Below are 20836 nucleotides of genomic sequence, written 5' to 3'. Positions count from 1 at the left end.
AAAGTGACTAGCTAACTAACAAGCATGCACTAAAGTAAAACCATGAACTTGAGATATGGCAATTAAGATCAAGTCAACATTAAGAATTCATGATTTCAAAGAGTTATAATGCAACATCGGTACAAGCACATAGATTGAAAAATAAATACTGTACATATATACCCATTGTATTTATCACTCTTTCTCAAATTAGCTCTAGCACAAAATTACCAAGAGAATTTTTAACCTTTTTACTTGAGCCTTTTTGCTCAATTTTTTTTCTCTCAATTATTCCGGGTACGTCCTTGTCATCAAGACTGTCCAAGGATTCGGCACCCATTATTTTTGCTCACATCGAATACGTCCTTGTCGTCAAGACTGTGCAAGGATTCGGTATTCATTTTTTTCTCTCATAGATTTTTTTTATTCTCTTGAGCAATTTAAAAAGCTATTGAGGAATAACAAATCAATAAAGTATATATATAAGCATTTAAAAACAACCCATTTGCTAGCATCAATATTGCATATTTACTTAATTCAAGTATAGAATTTAAGTGTCATGCATCATCTCCCTTAAAAGCAATATCAAAAGCTCATGTATAAACCAAAAATGCAGACAAGCTAGATTACTAATCATATTCTCTAACAAGTATTGCAAGCAAGTACTACAATATACTAAAGGCACGAAACAAAGCTCTTCCTTTTTTTGATTTTTTTTTGGTTTTAAAACACACCATGCATTAATTAAAACATGTATGCAAAAACAAAATCAAAAGAAGAAAATGCAACACGGAGCCAAAAACTCCCCCTTAATTGATGCCAAAAGGATGAATAACTCCCAATTCTCCCCGAAGAAAAGCAAATCGAGAAGAATCCAAAGGTTTCGTGAAAATATCAGCCAATTGCAATGTAGTATCAACAAATTTTAATTCCACATCTCCTTTTTCAACATGATCCCTCAAAAAGTGAAAACGAATATCAATGTGCTTAGTGCGTGAGTGTTGAACAGGATTCTAAGCAATATTAATAGCACTTGTATTATCCCAAAAGAGAGGAACTTTCTCAAAAGTAAGACCATAATCTCTCAAGGTTGAGATAAGCCACAAAATTTGGGAGCATCAACTAGCAGCAGCAACATATTCAGATTCAGCAGTTGATTAAGCAACATTAGATTGTTTTCGAGAAGACCATGCAATCAATGAAGTACCAAGAAAATGGCATGTACCACTGGTACTCTTCCTATCAATTCTACAGCCTCTAGAATCCGCATCCGAATAACCACTCAAGCATATAGAAGATGAAGTAGAATACCAAATTTCAAATTCAAGAGTGTGTTGTAAGTACCTCATGATGCGTTTAACCGCTTGGTGATGTGAAGCTTTCGGAGAAGCTTGAAATCGAGCGCACAAACACACAGCAAATTGTATATCCAGTCTTGAAGCAGTGAGATAAAGCAATGATCCTATCATACTCCTGTATTCCTTTTGATTAACCGCTTCACCATCTTCATCAGGATCCAACACAGTAGCAGATCCTATAGGTGTAGTCATCGGCTTGCAATTGTCCATCTTGAAACGTCGTAAAAGATCCTTGGTGTATTTTGTTTGATGCACAAACGTACCTTGAGGTGTTTGTTTAATTTGCAATCCCAAAAAAATAAGTCAACTCGCCCATCATACTCATTTCAAATTCCCTATGCATCGTTTCAGCAAACTCCACAACCAAAGGGTGAGATGAACAACCAAAGATGATATCATCCACATAAATCTGAACGAACAGTTGATCATCACCATGCTTCGACCTTGTAGTACGTTCATCCAAGTTACCTATTATTTGTTCCGAAGGATGTCGTCGTTGAATATGAAGTGGAGCAGTGGCTTCAGATGAATTTTCATGTTCTGTACCCTGTTCTAACGAACTAGAGGTTTCTGGAGGTCCACCACCATCCGCACCTGAAGCACATGAGGAAGATCCTCCGGGCCTGTTTGACCGCTCTTCTGCCTGTGGTCTGACTGACATTGTGCCACCGGTCTGACCAGCTGACAATTCGTCGTCGTCCTCGTCATCACTTTCCTCCACAAATATATCCTTCCCCTGAACCTGTGATATTGTACCTGAAATTTCGGGTCTAGTACCTGGACTAGCCTCATCAAAAGTGACTTCACAAGTCTCAACAATTTTGTTAGTTTCTAAAACAAGTACACGGTAACCTCGAGAATGGGCAGCATATCCTAACATAAATCCATCACGAGAGCGTGATTCAAATTTATCTAAAAACCCAGACTTTAACACAAAGCACTTACACCCAAAAACACGTAAATGAGAAATCTTAGGTGTATGTCCAAAACGAAGCTCATAAGAAGTCTTTCTAAGTTTTGATCTCAAGAAAACACGATTGGAAATATAGCATGCAGTATTAACCGCTTCAGCCCAAAATTTCCTAGGTGTACTGTACTCATCAAGCATAGTCCTAGCCATCTCAACCAAAGAACGATTTTTTCTTTCAACCACACCATTTTGTTGAGGAATCCGGGGAGACGAAAATTGATGTTCAAGACCTTTTTCATTGCAAAACCTCTCAAAAGAAGCGTTTTTAAACTCTCCACCATTATCGCTTCGGATGGTTCTTAAAGATCCAGGAAGTTGAATGGCCAATCGAAAATACAAACTTTTTAAAGTGTTCAAAAGCCTCATCTTTGGTAACCATAAAGAAAACCCAAGAATAACGAGAGAAATCGTCAACTATAACCAACACATACCACTTTCCTCCAACAGATTGCACTCTAGCCGGACCGACAGTGTCCATGTGTAAGAGCTGTCCTGGTGCATCCGTCATCACAGAAAATGTAGGAGTATGCGAGCATACAACCATTTTAGCATGACGACATGGCGAGCAAACCAAATCAACATCTTTTTTAAGTTTAGGCAAACCACGAATAAGATCTAAACCACTAATCCTAGTTAGATGATCAAAGCCAATATGTCCAAGTCTGCGATGCCAGAACATCACATCTTTAGAAAACTTTGCAACAAGATATATAACTTCAGAAGAAATACTACTTTCAAAATCAGCTTTAAAAACTCTTCCATATCGAGAAATATTAAGCACAACATCTCCAGAAAAATCAAAAATTTTACTTCCACTTTTCTTAAACAGAACATCAAAATTCTCATCCACAATTTGAGAAACGGAGAGCAAATTGTACTTTAGATTTTCAACCAAAACGACATCATTCAATGTAAATTTGTCACTTACCTTGACAGATCCAGTTGCAGTGATCGTACTAGTAGAAGCATCACCGAAGATGATTGAATCCTTCCTTGATGCCCTCACGAGAGAGGAGAACCAACTTTTATCACCGGTCATATGTCGTGAACAACCGGAGTCCACAATCCACACGTTCTCCTTCCTCGCCAAAAATGCCTATGCATAAGCAGATGCCGAAGTCTCAGTACTGGGGTTAGATAATAAACATTTAGGAATCCAGTACTGAGACACACGACCAGATCTAACAGGAACATAACCAGTAGAAAATTCAATATGTTTCCTTTTAGAAAAATGCTCCCAAGGCTGGTTTAACTGCTTAGGAACCTGCGGTCTGACCAAAGCTTTACCACCGTTCTGACGGGGGTTATAACACCGGTTTGACTGCTGGTACTGCTGCAGTCTAACCGCCTGTCTCGAGGTAAAAACCAATTTTTGCCATCTTTGTTTTGCAAAAGCAATTTTCCGTTCCTTTTTCTGCTTTCTAGCAAGTCTAAAACAGAAACCAACAATATGGCCATCTTTGCCACAAAAGGAACATGTATACTTATCACGATGAGTTGAAGCACAAGTTGATATAGTAGGTTTAGCATTAACAACCGATGTAGTACTAAAGACAGGTTTGGCATTTACAATAGATTTAGTGTTAAAAGCAGGTTTAGCATTCACAACATGTTTAGCACTCACAACTTTTGATGAAGAAGCACTCAAGGAAGACATGATGCCAGCAGATTTAAATACAGTGGTCTTAGGTTCAGGTTCAGTCAAAATTTCACCATTCTGAACAATACTTAAAACAGTAGGAGGATGTCTAGAAAAGTGAACATGAGGATCAAAACCTAAACCACGATTGTGTGTGCTAACTTTAGATTGATCAAGAATCATGTTGAGGTTCCTTTTTCCATCAGAAAATCTTTGCAAAGAACTTTTTAAATAAGAAACCTCTTGAGTTAAACTAGCACAATTTTTGCAAGAAATCACTTCATCTCTTTTAACAACTTCCTCCATTAGTTTAACACATTCCAAAGCATGTTTAAGTTTCATCTCATTAACAGGACATGTCAAGCAAGGTTTAGCACTAGATTGCTTGATTCTTTTAGAGCTAATCAAGTTAAACATAGAACTAGCAAAACACAGCAACTCGACATTTGTTTAAAGCTCTCTTAGCCAAGAACAATTCATCAACCAATCTAGTATTCATTGTAAAGCTAAGAGCAAGACAGGATTCAAGTTTTCTAGATTTCTTGGTTACAACATCAAGTTTTTTGTAATTATTCTGATTAACTTCTCTTACAGCATTCACTTCAGCAAATAAAACATCACACGATTTGCATTCATCATCATTAGAAGCAAGAGATTTTAATTTACTATTTTCAATATTAAGAGAATCAATAGTAACTTCTTGTTCACTAATTTTTTTCTCAAATTTAGAAATCTTGTAACCAAGTCTAGTAATCACTTCTTGAAAATATTCAACACTAGAAGGACCAGTTACCTCGTTGTCATCGTCAGAATCTTCAAAACTTTTAGCCATGAGACAAACACCAGCAATGTTCATACTCTTGTCTTCTTCTTCATCATCTTCAAACTCAACGTCACTGTTTTCTTGAACAGCTGCAAAAGCTTCATCCAACGCCTTTTGATAATACTTCTTCATCTTCATATTCTTGATTTGTTTCTTATTCTGCTTGGCATCTTTAGATGCATCTTGAGGTTTAGCTTCTTCCTGTTTACCTCTTCCAAGCTTGGGGCACTGAGAATGGATGTGATTCGGTTGACCACATCCAAAGCATCGAATTGGTCCTTCTCTTCTCCTGATCCTGATATTACTCACAGCTCGAGAAATTTTGTTAGCGGCCAAAACCAAGTCCTCCTCACTGATCTCTTCCAGTTGATCATCGGACAAGGCGGTAAAAGCAGCAAAGGCTGCCAAAGAAATAGACTCAGAAGAAGATCCAGATGAGGATATTAAAGCAGTAGATTTCAAATCAGTCCTTTTTGAAAGAATATTCATCTCATATGTTTTCAATTTAGTATAAAGAATATCCAAAGTTAAAGCATTCATATCAACAGACTCTTGAATTGAAGTAACTTTAACATCCCAAACTTTCATATCAAGGCCATTCATAAAGTGACGAGCAATCTCAGATTGAGAATAGTTAACATCATAAGAAGCATCAATAGATCTAAGATCACTCAAGATTTTATTGAAACGAGCCAAATAGTCATCCAAGGATTCTCCAAGTTTCATCTCAAATTTTATGTACTCCTTTTTGAAAACATCCTTTCGCAACTCTTTGATATTTGAAATTCCAGTATGAAAATCATTTAAAGCTTTCCAAATCTTATTAGCAGTTGCAAGATGCGAAACACGATCAAAATCGGAGCGAGAAATCCCATTCAGAATAATATTGCGCGCTTTGCAATTATTTTCAAATTCTAATTTTAGAGCCGGAGTATCAATGCGTTCAGGAATCTCATAAGGTTGATTAACTTTAAGCCAAATATCATAACCCTGAGATGTAATATAAGATTCCATCTTTTTCTTCCAATAGTCAAAATCAGATCCATTAAATATGTGAGGTTTGTTTGAAAACTTTTCAGCCATGGCAAACAAATCTAAAGATCGGTGAAGATCAAATAGAAAACGAGGCTCTGATACCACTTGTAGGATCGAACAAGATCAAACAAACCTACCAGAGGGGGGTGAATGGTAGGGAAAAACAAAACCCAAAAATCTTTCGCGGAATAAAGGATTACCTCTGTCGAAGAAATTGACGAAGACTTGCTACCTTAATCACGTCGCTCCTGTGTCGCCGCTACCTTGATCGTGCCGCTCATGTGCCACCGAGCAGATCATCGAATCGTGCCACTTCTATGACGTCGATCGGATCGTCGGAATCCAAAAAATCACCAGTAGATGAAAGTCGAAAACGTAAATTGAATGATCTTGACTTTATTGCATCAACTGGTATTTACAAAGTGCACCAACAGCACTCCTATCAAACTCGTCGATCTAGAATCAACAACTAAGTCTCACAAAAGCACACCGGGAGCATACCCCTCGGTCTCTATTTATATCGAAAAGTCTATCACCAAATAGGAGTAGGACTCCTTATACTAATATGGCTCATCTCTTAGTTTTCCTAATTAAATCCAACATGCCAAAATCAGGCGTGCTACAGTAGTCCGACTGCTACAGTACCCGCCGCGCTACAGTAATCCGGGTCCGCTACAGTAATCCGATCCGGTTGCTACAGTGCCGCGCGCTACAGTAACGACGCTGCTACAGTGTCCGACCCTGTAGCAAATTCCTTTTCTTTTCTCATCCAGTTTTGATCCGATTTACTTCCCGATTTTTCCGGCGCTTACACATACAACATGTGAAGCCCGTTACGATTCCATCCCACACGGTGTTGCTCCACCATGTGCCAACTCGTATTCAATATCGTCACCTGGCATCCTCGATCGTCCGGACCTCAGCTCCTCCCTGAGCCTAGTCACGATCCCACCGCCATTGACCGATATTGACTTCAAGTCACCTGCACAACTAGAGACAAACCAACCGTTTCCGAGCACAGATATCGCAACCTGACTCACATTAGTTACACACACTCGCACCAACACCTTAATTGTTTCCAAACCAAATTCAATTTATAAACCAAATGGCAAGCCAATTGTTCATCAGAAAATATTAATCATGCTTATGATCTTACACTAAGAGTCGACTTTAAGCCGTTACCATGCATGGCAACAGCTTTTCTTTCTCATTCCTTCTCTTTCCTCCACATCATCAAATTTGCTTACGTGACGATTGAGAGAGTTAACTAATAGACACCTTTGTACGTATCCTAACAGTGCGTGTGTTTGTCTATCCTTTGCATCATTAATTGCATAGTTGTACGTACTTTAGAACGTTGTCTTTACATATATCAATTACGGATTATCTTCGTTTTCATTATCCAGCTTTCTTACCTCAGGACTAGTTAATTTTCTGGTTGTTTTATATGAAGTTATGGACTTTTCGGACATATGTTTGACTATTCATTTAATTTAACTTTTGTGTAAATATGCAAAATTATAATTCATTCGTAATAAATTAAATCATAACAAAATAATTAATAACTTTATAATTTTTTAAATAATACGAATGGTCAAACATAAATTCAAAAATTAATAGCGCTAAATAAAAATTGAGGGAGTATTTGTTACTATTTAAATCATATATATAGCGCATCTTTGTTGCAAAGCATTCACGGCCTCTAACGTGCTGGAGCCGATATGATCAATGCCACCGGTGTGTAGACTGTAGAGGATATGGTTTGGGGTAGTCTGAATTGGAATAAGACAAAGCATATCAAAGCACAAAAAATATAAGTAAACGATCCTTTAAACCAGAAGTGGATCCAGTATGGGTGTTGGATTTGTATGTAAGATAAGAGAGATGTTGGAAAGAAAAAGAGGAAAAAGACGAAAAGTAGGGGTTGAAGGAGGAAGAAAACAATCGGTCCCTGTTTCACCGGGTTAGATCCGTCTCTGGTTCAAATTGGAACTTTAACCCTAAAGTGTCCCGATCTATTATTTATTTATTTTAGCGATGTAAGATTGATTGAAAAATGTCATGAAATTGAGTGATTACTCCCACACCTGATGTCAGCTTAATTTAATTTTCAGCTCACAAGTCCGAGATCTACCACTAGCTGGTGAAAAGGGCCGGAACAGTGGTCTGTACCTGCCATGTTCGAGACTTTCCTAGTTCACAACTTCTACGAGTTTAGTTAGGTACTGATGTCTGATGGCCCCCAGCAAACCATCTGTCCTTTGTTAGTTTGATTCAGGTTGATAGAATATCAACAAGAGTGGCTAAATTAAAAGCATATTTTTCAACGTAATGAATGCCTCTGTCTAGTACCGACATTTAATTGTTTCAACTTCCAGGTACCTATGTCACGCGCCTTGAAGATATATAAATGCATTGTTGGTGTAGTATAACCCTTTCGGTTAACTTTGAAATTCAAGCCAATATTCACATATGAGATTTGGATAAAACTTTGCCATTAATTATTCCAAGAGAGTACGAATGGCTATCTTGTTTATAGAGATTATGACTATAATAAGAGCACATGTGGAAAAGAGGAGCGGTAAAACTTGGAGAATAGTATTACAGTACCTAATGGATTCAAAAATTATATCGAAATTTATGTCTAGTTGTATCTTTGCGACTAATTCTATGTACCAGACAACCTTATGTCCCCTGCCATAATAATTATTAGGTATTTGCTAGATTTAAGATGCCTGAAAAATTTTCAATTTTTCACATAAAAAAATTGCATAGTGCTAAGTCTAAAATTGCACTACTATGTAATGGACAATCTTAATTTTTTAAGTAGAATTGTGTTATTATATATGGATTTACTTTATTTTTTCATAGATTGTATACGTGTGCATTTAATTTTATAAATTATTGTCAATTGTAAATGCGTTTCTTCATGTTTAAGTTCGAATAGTTTGTTGTTCAGCTTTTTATAAAGATTGGCATTGTTTAAATAGGGAATGAGAAAAGTGATGAGATCCAATCGAATTTCATCTTAGGGATGAAAAAAGTTAATTGAATTTCAGTTACCCGATTTCCAGACAGTTGCTAAATATTAATTTAAAAGGTCATATGACAAACCTGCGCTTTGTAAATTTACATGTGGACGGTTACTTTTGAAAATAATAGCAGTGAACACAAATTAAATTATGAGATTCGTTTATGACAGGGACCAGATTCCTTAAATCTTAATCCATTTATCCCTATAATTGTGGCACTAAACGATTAAGTGCGGTTTTGGCACGTTTAGTTATTCTCAGTTGGTGGGGGCCGAAAAAAGACTTTAATTAATTAAGGACGCTTTTACACTTATACATCATGCATATGGTACTACTAGACATGATGAACTGGCCGTTCTCATTGTCACTTCTTTTCGCTGAAATTAAGCATAACCAAAATAATTTATTAATTATTAAAAATAATTTATAGTAAATTTTTTATTTATGTGTTCAAGCTATTTAAAACAAAAGGATTAAGGATAAACTAAAAATTTAAAATATCGACTTCCAATGGTCCAAAACCAAATAAACTTTCATTTTTTATGCGTTAGCGAGATTTTCTTAGGTTAATCTCCTAAACACGTACGGGGTTTTTTGAATTTTTTATTAAAAAGTTTCAATTTTTTTTTCAAAAATAGCAAATGTAATCTCCCAATGCCCAGCTAGTGGGCCTGAAATATAAAACTTCACGTCATATTTCACACCTGGGTGTTTTATATTTCATGCACACTAGCTGGGTGTTGGAACGCTAGATTGCAATATTTTGAAACAGAAATTTTAATAAAAAAATGTATAATTAAATAAAATTCAGCTTTTTGCTAGTCAGAAGGCCTAGTACAGTACATACGTCCAGCAATTCCTATGTGCAGCCAAGCCCAGCCCGTATATCTCCTTGCATGTGTGAGTGGCCAGCCCAGTGTCATGCCACCATCCAATCCAGCCAAGAATTCATTCCGGTGCCTCTCAACTCGATGCATCAATGTACTGGAGCCAAGAGCATTCTCAACAGCTAATCCATCTCATCATTCATCGTAGAAATAGAAAATGAAGAGTAAAATTTGAGCCCTAATAGAATATCTATCTTATCATATATTTTTAGATGTCATCCATATTAGGAGAGAAACTCTATATTTAGATGTTCTCTTTCTAATCCTCTAAATAGATATAGAGGATGTCATATATAGATGATCTATTAGAGTACAAAGGGATATGAAGTATGAAAGTATTTTAGATGATCATCCAAATGAACATATGGATAAACAAACTTAGATGAGCTGTTGGGATGCTCTAACATATGTATCTAATAGATTAATCATTTGGTTGAGTGTATTTTTTTCGTATTTACTTCTCTCTCGTATTCATTCATTTAATGTATTTTTGTTGGATCATGTAAAGAGCTAGCTTCTCATCATTTTCTCTTTTCTTTATAGTATATGTTTATAGTTAGTTTATAGTTTCTATCGTACTTGCTCTTAAGCAAGCGTGAGGTTCATGCGTACCTGGAGGAGGTGTATACACGCAATTGTAGCTGGAATGATCATCTATGTGTTGCCGCCGTCGTCTCACTGGTAATCAAAAGTCCCCAACATCATGTAGCACAACCAACTCTTTTTCACTCCAATCCAAATAAAGCCGCCTTCTTAATTATTTTTCTTACTAATAGAGAGGACTAGCTTCTAGCATCGATTGAGGGATTTTTGAGGTTTATTTTTACCAATTGTGAATGTAAATCATTGATCATTTCTTTCCTATATATATAGTGTCTGAAGAATGAGCGCAGCTCTAAATAGCATATTCGAGGTATCAAAGTTCACCCTTGCATCATCAGCATCAGTGGCAGCATCTGTAAAACGATGGATGATTCCAAATGTGTCGCAAGGAGGCTGAGCTAATGGTTCAATGACTTCGTCTAGGAGATGGCATCCATGTGCACCCTAGTGAACTAAAAAGAACGCGGCCTAGTTCTATCAATTAATCTACACAGCAATAATTTGGTATTACGTTGATCTAACGGTCAATATTTCCCTTCCTTTCTTTGATTAACAAAAGGTATAATTAATTTGTGTGAATGTGGTTTAATGGTTAATGGTTTTTCCTTTTTTTTTCTCTTTCAGTAACGTGATGATTTTAAGTCTAGATAGTGAACGTACTGAATTATTTCAAACATATATTTATAATACAATATAATAGTTCATCGTTGTTTTTGACAATAAAGCGATGATTTTTTGCTATTGCGGACTCTTAGTACCGTCACTGAGTTACTAACACAAATTCACATCAATATTGAAACATATTGCTACCTCTGTTTTTTATGTTTAACGTAGGTAGTATCATCGTGTCAACCAAAAAAATATAGTGTTGGAAAACATTGATCTGGTTATGCATTTTAAAGGTGAAACCACCCTATTTTGTTTTAATATTTTTTGGTAACATTGAAATTGTTTAGGGTAAAAATTGGATTACTGTGGAATTAAAAGGCCAAAAATAATCTTCATTTGTTTTAAAATATATACATTTCTATCCTTTTTCATGCACTGACTTTCACACGGTTCCAATGATTTCAATGATTCAAGAGACAATCGGGTGCTTCAAGACCATTCTCAATGTAAGTTTCATGGACACGATTACATACAGTGATATGTCATCTAAAAATGTTTAAAACTAGAATAAAACATCCCTCTCTCAATGCATAGTTTCTTCTATTGTTGTTTCCTATCTTATATCTGCCTCCCTTCCTTGTGTGGTTGTGCCAGCTCTCTCCTCCCTTCCTAGTGCCACTTGATCTTGACGCACCCCGCGCTGCCAGCATTCCTGACCAAGCTTGCTCTAGCTTTAAAACAAGACCAACCAGGACTGTCTTTTTTTTTTGCTCGTTTTCTTTATCAAGTTAAGCGGCCCGAGCCAAGCCAAGTCTCTCCTTGATCAAGTTTTCAAGAGCCGAGGTAAGCTTGGCTCGGTTTGACTTGTTTCCATCCTTACTACAAATCTCCTTTTGAAATCCACTAAACTACTTGATTGAAACGCCTGCAGAAGAATTCTAGATACTCGATCAAACATGTAAACAACGAACATGCATCCATCTCCGAAACTCAGAATGGATAGGCTCTTTCGGAACACAAAAAAATATAAGATTTTATTGTTATATGAAACAATTCAATGCCTTCAAATTCCAGTGAAATTTCTGCAAACAGAGAAGACCCATATCAAGGAAATTTGACCATAAATCTTTAATCCAATTTCGATTAAAGAAACTGAAGGTTTTATGTACGAGTTCGGTACCAAAATATAAGTATTTATATGCTATTTAGCATAAATGAAGGAGATATCAAGAAAGTCTCTTTTAGTTAGTTCAGTGTTCAGTTTTTAAATTTTAAATTGATTAGATTATTTTTCTAAGCATCTAATTGTTTTTAGAATCATTGCAATGGTTGAAATTGGAAAGTTAAAAAGCCAACAGACAGGGAGAGCAACCAGCTGTGCCACGTCACTGGACTTGTTTCGGCCGTAGGATCGGATAGGGATAGTAGATGAGATTGCCATACTGCTTGATCAACCTGTGATTTCCTGTAGCAATTCCGCTATTTACCGATGGATCAACGAGGGGCCACATGGTTGGCTTCGATTTTGCTCCTTTGCACGACGTTCTCTTCTAGCGTGGGCTTGCCTCCTTCAAACGATGATTTGGCTGCGATTTCTCTCTCTTCTCAAAAGAAAAAGAGCGGCTAAAAAAAAGGGCAATTGCAAATCTGACTCTCCTTTAAAGACAATCTACCGATCTGACTCTCCTTTCTCAGTTTTACATATTTAACTATTTTTTCTAAAACGAAGCAGCTGAGTAACCCTACTATGTGAAGGTCATTTAACGGTGTTAAATGGAGGATAACTTGACCAATTTGCCCTTGCTGTTTTGACCCTATTATATGTTAACCTTTAAGAAATATATGTAAATATTTATTCAGAAATATTGGAATAAAGTTTGAAATATATTTGAGCGATTTGAGGTTTGATATATATAATTTCAAATATGATAAATTTAAACTTAAATTAATGTAATTCGAAATTTGGTATTTATTTGATAGATTGATGTTAGTTCGATATATATAATTTTAAATTAATAAATTTGAACTTAAATTAATATACTTCAAAATTTGGTTTTTATTTGATATATTTGAGGTTAATTTGATATATATATAATTTTAAATTCGGTATATTTGAACTTAAATTAATAAAATTTGAAATTAAGTTCATGGCTATCGTCGCCTGACCCAACGCCGCTTACCCTGGGACGCCGCCGCCGCCACCGCCTGCTTCCCCCGGGACGAGGTCACGAGGCCTACTCCCCCAGGACGTCGACGCCACCCGACCCCAACGTCGCTCGACCCCGACGCCCCCCGGGACGACGCAGGTGGTGACGTGGCTGAACCGCCTGACCCCAACGTCGCCGCCTTCTCCCTCAACGCCGCCTGACCCCGACGCCCCCCGGGACGATGCCGCCAACGCCAACCGACCCCAACGCCGCCGCTCTTCGCCCCCTCGCCACGCCGCCTCTCTTCCTCAACGCCACCGCCGACACCGCCGCTCCCCTCCCCCCGCCTCCTCCCCCTAGGACGACGACGCCATTGCCGCCCAACCCCAACGCGGCCTCCTCCCCGGGACGACGCCGCCGACGCTGCCCGACCCCAACGCCGCCGCTCTTCGCCCTCTCGCCTACGTCACCTCCTCTCCCTAGGACGACGCCGTTGTAGCCGCCCAACCCCAACGCCGCCTCCTCCCCTAGGACGACGCCGCCGACGCCGCTCGACCCCAACGCCGCTGCTCTTCGCCCCCTCGCCTACGCCTCCTCTCTTCCCCAACGCCGCCGCCGACGTCACCGCTCCCCTCCCCCAATGACGCCGCCGCCGCCGATGGCGACGTCCTCCCCCCCCCCCCTCCGCTAGTGATCGGATAGATAGAGATAAAGAGGAGGGATCGAAGATACTAGTGAGGGAAAAATAGTCCATTCATAATTGAAATTTATTTTTTTTTAATTTCATTTACCCTCAATCCTAACGGCATGCGTCAACTGGGGTCAGACAGCTGCTTTGTTTTTGAAAAAGAGGGCCAAATTTGCAAAACTGAAAAAGTAAGATCAGATCCGTAGTTAGCCTTCAAAGTAGGGTCAGATATGCAATTGTCAAAAAAGAAGACGGCGAAGTAGTGAGGCCAATGCTAGACAGCAGCGTGGCGTGGCAGCCAAACAGAGCACATATGCAGGTGGCGGTCCCAGCCCACGGTCATGAGAATCAATATATAAATATTTATATTACGGTATAAAATTTAAATTAAAAATGCTTATTTTGAGACAAATCAATACTACTCCATCTGACATGTGGGGCCAACCTATAGGGTGGGCTATATCGTGCTGACGTCAGGGTTTTAGCGGCTGCCCGGGGGGTCTAATGCGCGCATCGCTCGACCCCCCAGGCACGATCACTTTCCTATACGTACATTCCCTCACTCTACACACTTTAGACGTATAAACTTTAAACATGTATATATACACACACATTTTAGACATATAAATTTTTATACATGTAAACTTTATACATGCAAACTTATATACACACACATATATATAACACAAAAGATATAAATATTATATATATAAATATTATAATATAAACTTAATATAATTTTTTTTATACATATAAATTTATACATGCAAACTTTATACCTATAAAGTAAAAAAACCATATATACAACAAACGGGCCGGCCCATGTTATATATATATATAGTAAACGGGCCGTCTTCACAGTGGGCCAAAGCCGTTCGCTTACAAGCTCAGCCCGCGAGCGTTCGCCAATTAGACTTTTCGGCTGCGGTCTCCCCCAAGACCTCTCCCTCCATTCGCCTCGATTCTTCTCCGGCGGCGGCGGCGAAGATGATCATCCCGGTGCGGTGCTTCACCTGCGGGAAGGTGAAACTCCTAGTCCTGACCTCCCCTACGCATTTCAACCCCCTGCCGTCTCCTCTATGGGTTACTGCGCCTCCCGCTTGTGCCTGCTGCGCCGCCGCCGCCGATTCGGTAGCTTTTATTATCTAGGGTTTCGACCGATTCCCCCGCGATTTCTGCCACCGCCGCTCCGGCTCGTGCTCCGCCTCTGCTAGTTCGCCCGGCCGTGTAGGGGACGCTGCTTTGCTAGGGTTTCCACCGCCTCTGGATTATGGAGCGTAGCTTGGTCGTGAGATTCCCGTCAGTGTTAATTTGTTCTTCGCCTCTGGTTGACATTCGTTTGCACGCATGAAATTGGTTGGCTAGTTGGACTAGGGTTTGGTGGTGAAGATGTGCTCATATATGTATATATTTTTTTGCCCCCCTATCGCAGGTGATTGGGAACAAGTGGGATCTCTACCTCGATCTCCTCCAGGCCGACTACACAGAGGGGTAATTTTGATCTGCATCTCATCCCTGGCTCATAAAATGTGCATCTTGGTTGTTATGTGGTGTAATGCTGATTTGCATCTCATCCCTGCCTCATAATGTGCGGCTTGGTTGGTTGGCAGCTGATTTTTGTAGTGATATAGGGGAGGTAATGTTGATATGATATAGTTGCTGGGAAAAAAAATTATGATGTGCTGCTCAAGCTATTGCTACTGTAAAATATGCCACTGTAGATAACAAACTGATCATCTGCTGTGCAAACATATATTAAATGGATGCTTGCCACTTTATTTGTGCGTGTATTCTTCCCTTTGTTATTACCCCTGAAATTTGTTTGTGAAGAAAAAAACAGTGCTCATTCTTTTTCCCTGCCTTCTCTTTCCCAAGCCTAGCTAGCAGCCTTGATTGAGTGGAGGCAAGGAAAAAAAAAGATGCAGAATGTTCTCTTCATGGGGAATATGGGGGAAATAAATACGATAATGATTTGGAGTACAATCATATGTGAAGCTGTTATGTCAATGTTTTCATTTTTAGACTGGCAAGGCCAGTCCATTTCTACTTTACTTGAGTGTTAATCTGTTTGTACATCTATGGCTTGCTTGTGCTAATGCATATTTGTAATTGGAAATTACCCTATGAGTCTGTTATTAATCTTTCTGGCATACTATCGACCCTATGAGCACGGTATTAATTTTTGGCATACTTTTAGTTTTTGACTCTATTAAGCTTGTTATTAATTTTTGACATACTTTCTCTGACTTTCTGTTGCCAGGGATGCTCTGGATGCATTGGGTTTGGTTCGTTACTGCTGCCGGCGAATGCTCATGACCCATGTTGACCTCATCGAGAAGTTGCTCAACTACAACAGTAAGTTTATGGTTCTATAGGAGCTATAGTTTGCTTTCCTTCCTATTCCTTTTCAAGTGACACAATTCTGAATTTCATTTCAGCGCTGGAGAAGACTGAGACAGCAGGTTAAATGGACCCTGCATGCTCCCAAACTATTGTTTCTTATTGGCTCTGTTCACAAATATCCAAAGGAATGTTACTGTGACAACACATGCTCCATTTCTCCCTTGTAACTGTTGCTGTGCTGTCAGATGCGAGGTTACAGATTGAGCAAAATTCCCCTGTTTGTGTGTGAACTTATTAGATTGCTAATTTGCTGTATGGATTGTGCTATATAATCTTTTTATGAAAGAGGGCTTCCTGCTCAATTTCCATCTGTGAATCTAACCGGCAGAATTGCTGATAAAAAAAAAACCCAGCAAATTGGCACCAACTTTAAAGCCTTAATAATTGTTCCGCCTGCTTGCTTTCCACTTGTATATTTTAAACCTATAATTTATGATTGTGTGTTAGGTTTCCATGGTTCTAGATAACATTATTCACCTAAATATTCAAGTCCTGAAATAGAAATGAATAAATTTCCACATTACTCTGGGTTTGCTATTTACTTTTCTACTTCCACATTACTTTGTGCTTGCTGTTTATTTTCTGTTTCTGAGACATTGGTTTTTTTGATAAATTTGCCTTGGCTAAACACATGTTAGTAGAGTTCGTCCAGATTTGTTATGGCCTATCTTCATCTGGAATTTATCCGCTGATTTTGTTTGTTGCTGCAAGAATGTTTGACTTGTTAGGTGATCATGGTGCAAACGTGTCATTCTCATTCTTGTTGACTTGGTGCAATGATCTGGCTCTACTTAATACTGATGAATGCATAATTGCACATGCATTGGCGTGTAACCTGTTAATACTGTGTTTGCTGATCATGACCGTGCCCACATGATGTTGCATGTGGTGAAGCAATTTCCTCGTAAGCCTAATAATACAATTGATCGTAGCTTTCAGTTGACTTCACATGAGTTATCTGTGATCAGCCTGTTTTGATTATTGTAATTGCTACATGCAGATATCGATTAACTGGCCATGATTTTGAGTTACTACTACGGATAAGAAAATTGCTTCGTTTTATTTGGTCGCACATGATTTTGTGTGATATCTTACTGCGTTATGATCTTTTTTACAGTACAAACTGGTATTAGATTGGACATATATACATGAACTAAGTTTGAAGAAAGAAAGTATTGATTTGAGCAAGCTGCCAGTATAAGTTGGAACATTTTCGATGTTTCATAGCCGATAACTTGTATCATATCATATCATGTATGTACCACTGAAGAATTAGGTAACATCACATTACATGTATATTGCTAACGTTGGAATAAACATGCGTGAATCAATGTTTCAGAATTAATGACGCTCTTCTTCCTTTCATTAAATTGTAAGTTTGTAAAACTACAACTTTGAGTGAGAAATACATGAACAATTCCTAGATAAAATACCAAAAATTGAAGAAGGGGACTGAAAATTCCCCTTAATCACATGAAATAAACGAAAAACAAGGGATGATCAGATCAATATGTACACAAAAATTGAAGGATTATCGGTCCCCTAAGTCGAAGACTCGAAGCTCGACGACCGGCTCCATCTCCCCTTCATGTACTCCTCCAGCGACATGTTCGCCGACGTGAAGTCGCCGCCGCTGCTGACGGACGCCGAGTCGTCGTCGTCGAGCAGCGCCAGGTTGATGTACGACTGGATGTCCTTCTTCTCCGGTGGACTGACATCGCCATCGCCATCGTCGGCGTCTTCTCCGAAAGACAGACCGGCCTGTGACCTCGCCCACTTGACGGCGTCGCCATCGCCGTCGAGTAGCTTCATTACCTAAGAACATCCACAGAGCAGTAGCTTAGCAAGTGAGCTTAGCTGAATGCCATGGAAGTTAGCTTAGCTGAAAAGGACGGTACATTTGCGATGCTCGGCCGGCGCTGCGGCGATCGCCGGATGCAGAGGGTGGCGGCGAGTGTCATTCTCTCGACCTCGCCGGCGACGTCGAAGCCGCCGTCTGCCGGCAGGGCGGGGTCGACGAGGTCAGCGAGCTTCCCTCCGTGTATGATGGAGTTCGCCCACATGACAAGGCTCTCCTGGCCCTTGGGGCCGCCGGAGCTCACCGGCTTCCTCCCGGAGATAAGCTCGAGGAGGACGACGCCGAAGGCGTACACGTCGATCTTGTCGCTGACCTTGCCGTGCATGAAGTACTCAGGAGCCAAGTACCCGAAGGTTCCGGCGACATCGTCGCCGGTGACCGGAGACGCCGCCTCCGCCGCCCAAAGCGCGAGGCCGAAGTCACACAGCTGCATCACGCATCCCCACAAGTTCAGTTCTTTTGGCCATGCTTTGCAAGTTCTTGACAAGATGTCTGAAGAATCTCTTCTCTGCTCTACTGAAATGAGTTAAAGGTTTCACCTTTGGCTGGAAATCTTCAGAGATGAGGATGTTGGAGGACTTGACGTCCCTGTGGATCACCGGCCGGCCGTTGCCGTCGCCGCCGTGGAGGTACACAAGCGCACGCGCGACTCCGGCGGCCACCTTGAACCTCTCCGGCCAACCAAACCGAACTTTTCCCTCCTTTTCACCTGCACAAACAACATCATAATCACAACACATGTTCATCAAATGTTCAGAAACCTCAGCAATTTTTTCTCTCTCTTCTGGATCACACACCGTGATGCAAGATCTCCTCGAGGCTGCCTCTCGCCATGTAGTCGTAGACCAGCATGAGCTTGCCGCCGCCGCCGCCGTCGAGGCAGAATCCGGCGAGCGGCATGGCGTTGTCGTGGTGGACGGAGCTGATGATCTCCATCTCCGAGACGAGCTCCTCCATCACCCTGTCTGAAGATTTCAGGACCTTCACTGCAACCTCCTTGCCATCATCACAGCATCCCTTGTACACCTGGCTCGCTCCGCCTTTCCCGATTATCCGATCTGCGCAATCGCAATCGGATGCAAAGGATCGTGATCAATGAGCTCATTTCATCCAAATTTGATCAGCATGATGAACATTTGATTTGTGAAGATGGATTCATTTCGCATTTTTTTGTATTTTTACCTGAAGAGAAGTTGCAGGTGATTCTTGCAAGCTCACTGTAGCTGAACATGGTGTACTTGGATGAGTACTTCTCCCTTAACGAGGCCAGCTCTTTTGCAACTTGCTCCGGCGCACCATTCATCGCCGGAGATGGAGTTTCCGATGAGGTAATGGCCGGTGAGGTTGCTTGTTCGCCGGAGTTTCTGCGTGGATTTAGTGGCGATAACGCCGGAGACCGGCTCGGGAGCTGCATTGCCCACTGGGCCACCGACATCTCTGTCCACTCCGGCAAGGCGGACTTTAGGTCCGGCGAGAGGAGCGGCCAGCCGACGGCCACCTCCGGCGATTGGCACTTCGCTGGACGTGGGGTAAGCGCTACTACCGGCGAGACGGGGGCGCTCGTCGGCGTCGAGATGCTCCGGCGAAGATGCCGTGCGCCACCGGCGATCACCAAGTCGTGCTGTGCTTTCTCGCGTTTGATCATCGTCGCGGCGCCGACGAGCTTCCGGTAGATCCTCCGCGGCGTCTCCACTACTGCAGCAGCAGCAGCATTGCAACATTTTAAATTTTACACAAACACAAACAGTTTCAAACAAAATAAGGAAGATTTCATCAAAGAAAAATCACTTGTCATTCCAAATGACAAATCTTTATGAACTAAATTCAGAGAAATTTGTATGAACAAATAAATATCATACGTGGGCTGATGCACTGGTTGAGTTGCTGCTGCGCTGCGTCTCTCCGGTACACGACTCTGCCATTGCCGACGGCGAGAACCGAGCAGCTCTGGGGCACCCTCTTCGCGCAGTACTTGGCCACCGCGGCGGCGGCGGCGGAGGAGGACGACGACGACTGCCGGAGATGGCTCCGGGAGTTGTTGGTGACGCCGAGGATGAGGTGCGCGGCGCCGTAGGAGCTCGCCTCGTTCGCCAGAGCCTTCTTGATGGACGATCCATGGCAGATTCTGAGCTCCAGGCTGATCTGAGGATGCGGCGAGGAAGAGGAATTCGTCAGCCAGCGCCATTGATGGCGATTGAGATCGATCGAGAGATTCTCGGATCAAGATCCGATTCGGGACAAGATTTTTCCGGGGATGTCATGTGACGAACTGGAACCTGGTTGAGGTCGCAGAAGCCGTCGTACACTCGGAGCAATGCGGCGAGTGAATCCGTGGCCCTGATCCTCTCCGCCATTTTCGTGAGCACACCTTTGCCGCCGCCGGCGGCGGCGGCGGGTGTTGTGACGTGGAGCGCGACGACGCGGTCGCCGGCGGAGGCGACCATGGCAAGCGCCCAGGTGAGGAGCTCCCTCCCTTGGCCGTCGTCCCGGACGCCGACCACCACCGTCCTCCTGCCCCACTCCCGCGGCGGCCCCAGCTGCGGCGGCGGCGGTGGCGGCAGCGCCAGCATCGGCGGCGACAGCCTGAGCCTCATCCTCTCACCAGGGGCGGAACAACGAGTCAGCGACACAATACACCGTAGAGTATAGGGCAACTCCGCCGCCGGGGGTCCCTCGCCGGAGCCGCTGCTCTGCTCTGCGCCGCTCCGGTTCTTGGATCGATCGGGGGGACGGGGAGAGAAAGGACGGTGGCGTTTATATGCGGGCTTTCGTTGCCGCTGCGGTTGGCGTTGGCGTGGCGCCGAA

General features: G+C 41.4%; 1 protein-coding gene across 1 annotated transcript; it reads right to left on the bottom strand.

The window, feature by feature from the left end:
• Positions 1-17527: 17527 nt before the first annotated feature.
• Positions 17528-20625, bottom strand: LOC102720757 (probable receptor-like serine/threonine-protein kinase At5g57670). Its single transcript, XM_040529370.1, has 7 exons — positions 20308-20625; positions 19891-20173; positions 19214-19726; positions 18829-19089; positions 18571-18740; positions 18072-18458; positions 17528-17988 (listed from the first exon to the last, which is right to left on the bottom strand). The coding sequence occupies exons 1-7, from the start codon at positions 20623-20625 to the stop codon at positions 17716-17718; spliced, it is 2205 nt and encodes a 734-aa protein (XP_040385304.1). The 3' UTR covers positions 17528-17715.
• Between the last annotated feature and the right edge of the window lie 211 nt (positions 20626-20836).

The sequence above is a fragment of the Oryza brachyantha genome, chromosome 12 (genome assembly GCF_000231095.2).
Source record: "Oryza brachyantha chromosome 12, ObraRS2, whole genome shotgun sequence".
NCBI classification, from domain to species: Eukaryota; Viridiplantae; Streptophyta; class Magnoliopsida; order Poales; family Poaceae; genus Oryza; species Oryza brachyantha.
Note: the sequence above shows the minus strand (reverse complement) of the source record. Positions and strands in the feature narration are given on the sequence as shown.